General features: G+C 43.1%; 1 protein-coding gene across 1 annotated transcript; it reads left to right on the forward strand.

Moving 5' to 3' along the window:
- Window positions 1-237: 237 nt before the first annotated feature.
- Window positions 238-8,440, forward strand: ppp2cab (protein phosphatase 2 catalytic subunit alpha b). Its single transcript, XM_075486643.1, has 7 exons — window positions 238-536; window positions 6,051-6,260; window positions 6,380-6,553; window positions 6,718-6,807; window positions 6,945-7,106; window positions 7,389-7,507; window positions 7,670-8,440. The coding sequence occupies exons 1-7, from the start codon at window positions 435-437 to the stop codon at window positions 7,740-7,742; spliced, it is 930 nt and encodes a 309-aa protein (XP_075342758.1). The 5' UTR covers window positions 238-434; the 3' UTR covers window positions 7,743-8,440.
- The last annotated feature ends 87 nt before the right edge of the window (window positions 8,441-8,527 follow it).

The following is an 8,527-nucleotide window of genomic DNA, read 5'->3' on the forward strand; positions in this document are numbered from 1 at the left end:
ACAGGAGAAACAGATCTGATATTACATTGGAAAAGAGCACGAATTTTAAAATTTTTCTTTTTGCTAGAAGAAGGGTCAAAACAGATATAATTTCTCTTGAGCCCTTCACATCAAGTGGCTTCGTCGTCATCGACCGTGCTTTTATTTTGAAGGCCAGAACCAGAACTGTGGCATTTGATGGAGAGCGCATCGACAAAAACTCATTCCCGGGGTGGATCGCCAACTGACTCCCCCTCCCTCCTCCTCCCCCTCCTCCTCTGTGTCAATTCAGTCTAATCATAGTGACCTGGCAGCTGGAGGCACATTCATCTGTTCACCGGGGAGCAATTAGCCTCTGCTCCGGCGGCATTTTAAGCTTCGAAAGAAAAGACGAGCTGAACGGAATCAGTTCGCGTCCCGGCGGAGGAACTGAAGTGACCGTAAAACACGCAGAAATGGACGAAAAGGCGTTCACGAAGGAACTTGATCTGTGGATCGAGCAGCTCAACGAATGCAAGCAGCTGTCTGAGGGACAAGTGAAGACATTATGTGAGAAGGTGAGATATATATATATATATATTTAATTTCACTCCTTGAACCTCAAGTTATTGCCAACGTCTGGTCTGTCCTCCTCGTTGCCTCCCAGACATTCTTAAAATGGCGTCTATAGTGTAGATTTCATTGCGCGGTGCGGTATGTTTTTACGATCATTTCTTGTGGTGAGTCACTTATTGCGAGGCCGTTTGAGCGGCTGCCTTTTGGAATGATCGAGAAATAACGGTTTACGGGCGGTTGACACGGTTCTTGAGGGCTTACCATCTTTACAGCCTTCTTCATTCATGCTGTCAGTGGGACTGCCGCATCTTTGTCAGCTAGCTGTGGCAGTGAGACCCAGGCTGGGACAGAACTGCTTCATCACTTCAGCAAAATGAAGTCATTCCCTTTTGTCGCCTGCTAGTTTGAGAAAGTAGATGAGTATATATGTGTGGCCTTCTTTTTGTTGTGTCAGTCTGCAGGAACTGCATAGTCATCAGAGAGGCTGGAGTTTGTGTTGCTTGACTTATGTCTGACTATGGATTGCAGTTGGAAAAGCTGAGCACACTGGCAGCCTCGCCTCCGAAGTAAACATGAATTCCAGTATATGAGAGGTTTTTACTAGTATATATGAAAGGTAAAGCTTTTCACAAGTATATATGAAAGCTTTTCAGTAGTGTGTATGAGAGCTTTTGAGTAGGTTATATAAGAGGTAAATGTTTTCACTAGTTTATGTGAGAGCTTTTCACTAGTGTTTGTGCAAGGTTTTGAGTATAGTATGTGGAAGAGTTTAATTTCATATGTGTATATGGAAGTTCATTCTGATTTATGTCCCTGGTGGCACCTCATACATGATGACCCCCTACCTACTCAATGTTGAACATGGCTTCTCTGCAATAGTCACAGGGAGTGCAGAAAAGTGATGTGTGACATCAGTCCCTCACCTAGCTTCTCATTTACTTCTGTAGTCAATGAATAGTGAGGATTACTTGTTTATAAGGTAATATGGTACTCAGTTTTCGAACCTAAGCATGATTTAGTGGGTTAAAAGCTGCATAAAGTTTATGGTCATTCTTCACCTCTGACCTTTTGTTTCATACTTTGATCCAGCATCTTGTTTACGTTGTGTTTTAACGCTGAAGAGGATTGACTTGGTTCTCCCTCCCCCTGGATGCTGATGCATTCTCAGCACAGCGCCGCTTTGACCTTTCTTTAGAGTTTTCTGATGTTCGCTTCCTTGTGATCCGTGAACTCAACAGTTGCTTCACACTGCAGGGCAAACGTGCACGTATGTTTCTGCTTTGGCTGCTAAACGGCCGACAGATTTTGCTCACTTTAGTTGTCTGAGCTGCAGCTTAGCCCAGATCTCTCCAGCATCATCTGTGCTGAATTCCAGCTCTTGATGTCTGGGCTTAAAGAAAAAAACCCATTTACTCTTTATTAGACCCTTATGATTGATTCACGTTTGTGCCCTTTTTTTTTTTTTTTTTTTTGCATTAATGCATTCAGACTTAGTGTTTTCTTTTTTATGTTTTGAGACTTGTGTTTTTTTCCAGCAGGTTCTACGGTGTTGCTGCTGCCTTTATGACGGCATAGTCGTCATCAAAGCTCCTGACTGAAGCCACTTTTCTGGTGGTTTTGTGTTCCACTATCCTGGTTTTCCTTAGAGACTAAAGTTGGACAGATGGGTTTATTTTTTTGCATAGCTTCTTTTAATAGCATAGCTTCTTTTCCAGATCTGTGTGTGATTCTATAGCACCAGTGTCTGTCTTGACTCTTAAAAATGACACAAGAACAAGGGCTCATTTCCATGTTTGGAGTGCCGCGAGCTGAAGGTTAAGGTTGCAGTTTTCTCAAGTGGCTTGTTAATTCTGACATTTTTCATTTTTTGTTTGGCTCTGACATTCAGTCCAGCAGCTTAGAAAGCATTATTTATCCGTGTTTGACTATGGATTGAGAACTCTAAATGAATAGTGACCCTTAACGCATGCAACTGACTATTGTTTTGCTTCAGATGTGTACATGCATCTGTCTGTGCATCCGCTCCTCTGTGATTATCGTTAATATTTTCGGCCCCACACAACCTCCCTCACTCGTTTAAAAATAGCAGAGGATATGATTGATTGCGAGTTGCATCATCAGCGCTATCAAAGCCTTTGTTGCTACGGCGATCAGAGAGTGTGACTGAGGATAACACGGTTGGTTGTGACTCAGGGAGCTGTGGTCTTTGTTTTTGGATGTGTCAGGGGTGTGGAGGAATGAGATGTGCTGCATAATATGTTCTCAGTCTTTCTCTTTCTGCTTTGCTGCCATCTCAGAAAAAGGCAGAACATACCAGAGGTGCTGCTGCCCTTGGTATAGAGATGATGGAGCATTTAAATTCTTTGCGTTTTTTTTTTTTTTTAATTTATTCATCAGTTTTTAGCACAGAGTTGTGCTCAAGCTCTCGATGCGTTTTGAAATGTTGCTTGTTTATGGATTGGGGAGGTCTGCTTGCACATTTAACAATGTTTAATCTAGTTTAAAATTCTGTGGCTGCAGCAGACAGTCCTGTGTTTGTTCAAAATTGGATTTATGTCCCTGCCGGTTATACGGAGAAAATGTGATTAAGCGTGGAACACATGCCTCAGACAGAGACTTTATCTCTTTTATGAGCCTTTTTCTCTCTCTCTCTGTTCGAATGTAAACCCTTTGTTACCTGTGACCTGTCTTGTTTACATCATTCACATCTCCTTTGATTCCCTCGAGGCCCGTTTCTAAACCATCCACACTGGGTCTGATCCATCTTGCTTTAAGTGAATCACCTTCATGGAGAGATTGTTGCTTTAGACACAGATAACATGCTTTATAAAGGAAGGTAATGGTAGCAGAGAGTAGACTTGATCCAGATGAATATATGGCAAGTGCCCTCTTATTAAAATAAAGGGAAATTCTCATTCGAGTCTGTCTTAAAGTATTGATATCAGATGACATGGCCTAAAGTGTGTGAGAATGATGTAATGTGATGATGGTTGCCCCACCTTTTAGAGCTGAGGGCTTCTGCGGGACCTCTTTCTGCTGAAACCAGTTTGAAGCGGAGCAGAGAGTCGAGCTTTGGATGACTGCTGAGGTCATTGTTACTCGGAAGAATAAATCCATCAGAAGAGCTATTTTTAAAGGATCGCTTGTTCCTATTGCAGGAATCCAATTCTTAGATCGTGGTTTCATCAAAACAGTACACATGCATACCAGATTAAAGACAACTCAGTTATTCCTCTAAATCTACTCTCAGCAAAATAAAGCCAAAAGGACAGTAAATGCATCTCAGCACAGTTCAGATGCTGTCAGAGTAGAAATGCTGGTCCGTCATCATTTGACTGGTGTTTATTTGCACTGTGGTTTCAGTGGGGATGCTGGCCTGGTGCTTATTTCTCAACTACCATAAACATCTTGAGTGAGGTCATCGCTTGCAGTTGTAGTTTTTGCCTTGGCTTGAAGCTTAATTTGCCCTAAAGTGTCTGATGCAGGACCCGTAGCCGTGTTTAAGGCGCTTTAATGGGATTATATTGCGGCGGCCGGGAAAATGCTGACTTCATTTCTTGACGCTCGGCTAAGCAGCTTTGTCGACTGTGTGGCGTCTGACATCTCGGGTATAATCTGGGCAGGATGCCCCTCCCAGCTGCCTCAGGTGGGGTCCAAACTTTGCTACTTATGTAACCTCTGCGGTCATTCACAGTTGGACAGTCATCTCTCATTAGTGCTGGTACTGGCCCTCTCTTGATATTTTTAATTTTTTTTTTTTTTTTTTTTGCTCAATCCAAGCTCAGGCTGTGAGTAATGAAAAGCTGCCCCGGTGCCAAAAGCATCAGGTCACATTGAACCCATTTAGTTCATCCAGGTTTATGTAATATTTGATTAGATGGCTCGTAATCCTGAGGCATATTTTGTTGCATTGCCATGCTGCGTCATCGTAAAGTGAAATATTGTAAGCGATATCGACTGTTTTTTCTTTATCTGGATAAAAGCAACTGAGGTCACAGCCAATGACAGTGTAAATATTAAGAATGAACGTATTGTACCTTGAGCTGCTGACGGCAACCAGGACAGTGATGAGGTCACGGTTTAGATTTGACCAAAGGTTAAAGTGTGGCGGAAATTAAGTGAATGTGGTCATTCTTCAGTCGGTGTCTGATTGATCTTTTTGTTCAAAACAAAAAAGGAAGTATTGGACAACTGTAATTAAAAGACTGAGTCCAGAGCAGTGTGCACTAAAAAGTACCCCAGACGGACTGACCTGGCCCACTTATTTATTTTTATTAAATCTCACTCAGACATGAGATTTAATTCTATATAGCGCTGTTCCACTTTAATACAGATGTGTAGAATCTTCTTCCAGGCTTAGCGACTCTATAGCTTTAGAGGTAGAAGCTGTGGTCAATGCACCACCCTGTGACCAAAAAGACCTGCCACATGGCAGTATGCGCACGTGGAGGCTGCGTCTAATATAGGTCAGCACTGTGCAGCCCTGTCCTGGCTCCTGTGGGTTGGTCTGTCTATCCCATCAGCTGGCTGCAGACCATCTCCAGCACCCTCCCTCTCCCACCCTGTTTAAAGGGAGCTGTGCTGATGCAGATGCAAATTGTACCACTGACAAACACCACGGTTTTTGATGGGAACAGATGTGGGTTTGCTCAAAGTAAATTAGGATTAGGGCACAACAGCTCTTACTTTGAAGGCCATTTGCTTTCTCGAATGTCTTTCCTCTTGCCTCATCCCGTCAGCCGTGTGTGGTGGTCGTTCGGCACGGAATATTTCTTTCTCAGGCTGAGGATTTGTTTGCTTCAAAGCTTCTTAAAAGAGCTCATCCAGCTCACCGACCCCCTCAATGAGAACAGGCTGCACTGATTCCAGGAACCAGGCCTTGTTGTGGGTCTCCAGATTTAGTATTCATTCCGTTCAAACATTTCCCTTTTTTTCAGTTTCCTGTGTCATTAATTTCGGCTGCTCCAGGTAAAGGCTGCATTATAGTCAGGCATCGGATTTGTGAAAATAAGTGTTCACTTACTACTTTTTAGTTACAAATGCATACTGAGTCATATACTGCAGCAGCTTCCCTGATAGGAAGTGTGGGTAGAAACTGTGTCCAAGAATAAATCTTCCACTTCTGAATGTAGTTGTTGACCATTGTTGCTGCAGCATATCTGAACAGCCGAGTCATCTTGAATGAGTAATCAAAATAAGTGTTTCATCCAAAAATGGAGCAGCAAAACCAATTGATTTTTAGGGAAGCCAGAGGTGCCTGTCTGAGAGCTGCAGTGCACAGACTACACACACACACACACACACACAAAGTGGGCAGGATCTTAATGAGACTTCACACAGGCTGTTGTGGAGATTGTGCAGTGTGTTTGGTGTTACAGGGTTGGAGAAATGTACATAGTAGGCTACAAACTTTTTCTTAATCGATCTCCTGACTGAGATGTATTTAAGCTCTCTAGTTTGTTTCATCTGCTGTTTTTGTCACTGCAAAAGCAATGAAACTTATGCTCTCTATCCAGGCAAAGGAGATCCTGACAAAGGAGTCAAACGTCCAGGAGGTGAGATGTCCGGTGACGGTGTGCGGTGACGTGCACGGCCAGTTCCATGACCTCATGGAGCTGTTCAAGATCGGAGGGAAATCTCCAGACACAAACTACCTGTTCATGGGAGACTACGTGGACAGAGGGTACTACTCTGTGGAAACGGTCACTTTACTTGTCGCACTTAAGGTGAGTGTGTGTGGGTGAAATCGTCACACGTTCGAGTTGTTTAAAAACAGAAAGCTAACACGTGTTTAAAAGAAAACTAAAACGCCAGGACACTGAGCCGTGTTCTGCTCATGTTCTAGGTACGCTACCGGGAGCGCATCACAATCCTCAGGGGAAACCACGAGAGCAGACAGATCACGCAGGTCTACGGCTTTTATGACGAGTGCTTAAGGAAATACGGCAACGCCAACGTTTGGAAGTATTTCACAGACCTGTTCGATTACCTCCCCCTCACTGCCTTGGTCGACTCTCAGGTGATGCTGCACTACAGTTTATTCAGTTGATGCTCTATTTATTTGAGAACATTTGTTTGATGGTAAGAATATGGACATTCAGAAAGTAATGATTTAGTTAAGTGCTCAAATTGTCCTTTTTTTTTTTTTTTTTTTTTTTTTTTTTTTTTTTTTTCCCCCTTCAGATTTTCTGCCTTCATGGGGGTTTGTCACCATCTATAGATACATTGGATCATATTAGGGCTCTGGACCGTTTACAGGAAGTTCCACACGAGGTAAAGATGATATTAAAATGAGTTTATCATTGTAAGCCTCATGGCTTGGAGCGTAGTATTAAATTGGTGAGCATTATCGCAGTGGGGTTTGTAGTTGAAACGTAGACGTGGCTGACCTGCTTGTCCTCCTCCTGCAGGGCCCCATGTGTGACCTGCTGTGGTCGGACCCTGACGACCGCGGCGGCTGGGGCATTTCTCCTCGAGGAGCCGGCTACACGTTTGGTCAGGACATCTCTGAGACTTTCAACCACGCTAACCGCCTCACGCTGGTTTCTCGAGCTCACCAGCTGGTTATGGAGGTGTGTGTGTGTTACAACTGCTGAGGATGATTTAGTTTCAACAGAGAATCACATCAACTGACCACAGATGCATCTTGATTTGAACAGTCAATATAAATGTCTGTGATCTAATAAAGGCTGACATGAACTCATTTTACGGCTGTTGCTGCAGAAAACAAAAAGACAGCCGCTTACATCCTCATTCAGCACTCTGAGCTCTAAAGCATGTTCAGTCTGCCTTGCAGCTGCACTTCTTCTTGAATGAGGCATTTCCAGTGAATAATACTTCTGCTTCCCCTTTAGGGTTACAACTGGTGCCATGAGAGGAACGTGGTGACAATATTTAGTGCTCCCAACTACTGCTACCGCTGTGGCAACCAGGCAGCTATCATGGAACTCGATGACACCCTCAAATACTCTTTGTAAGTACAGTAATGAGAAGTTGGGTCTTTGAAAAATGTGTCTTTGCTCAAATTCTGTGTAAATCATTGAATATTAATGATAATATTCTTCTGCTGACAGTATAGATGACTTGAAGATAAATAGTCTTGTTTTGTTGCTCTTTTTCTTCTCGACTCCTTCAGCTTGCAGTTTGATCCCGCGCCTCGCAGAGGGGAGCCTCATGTGACCCGCCGCACCCCAGACTACTTCCTGTAAACTCTAACCTTTGACGCTTGTACAGTCGAGTCCAGTGTCGCCATGATATGACTTTCAATCGATAATGAACGAGGATTGGGATGTTGGGGGAAACTCTGGGGGCTTCACAGCAGTGCACATTGTATATCCACACAAAGACCTATTTAAGCATTTTGCAAAAAACAATGACCAAAAAGGTGTGTGCCATAATCATTACAATATTCATTGCTGAGGACTTGTTATGAAAACCCCCCCTCCCGAAATATTTAAATCACCACTGATGTTTATATTCCTGATTCCTCACATGTAGCTGGACTGATGCCTCTGAGGTCCGACACTAAAGGATTGCTATTTAAAAAGCGGCTGTCCCAAAGGCCATGGCTTGTATTAAGGAGATCTGAACATGATCTGTTTGCACTTTTGTAAATTTAAAGAAATGTAACTCATGTCAAAAGATTTCACACTTCAGATGTGTTTTTTTTTTTTTTTTTTTTTTCTTTTCTTTTCCTTTTTCAAAGTTGCAAATAAAGCCCCCATCAGGCAGGCTTTACACAAAGTTTCTTTGTCCTGTGTAACTATTCCAGAACCCTTCCCGTGCAGTAACACAGCTTGGGCTATATGATGGATGATGGAGTGTTCATCCTCATCAACTCACTGCCTCCCTCTGAACTACAGACTCTGTATTAACCAAACTATAATAAAGACAAAGGTGGCTTCTTGTTGTGAATGTTCTGTTTTCATTAATTTACGCAGCTGAAAGCTTGAAATGTCCCGTGAAATGGACGTTTGCAAACCAGCTAGTGGCT

This window comes from Odontesthes bonariensis, chromosome 16 (assembly GCF_027942865.1).
Source record: "Odontesthes bonariensis isolate fOdoBon6 chromosome 16, fOdoBon6.hap1, whole genome shotgun sequence".
Taxonomy (NCBI): Eukaryota; Metazoa; Chordata; class Actinopteri; order Atheriniformes; family Atherinopsidae; genus Odontesthes; species Odontesthes bonariensis.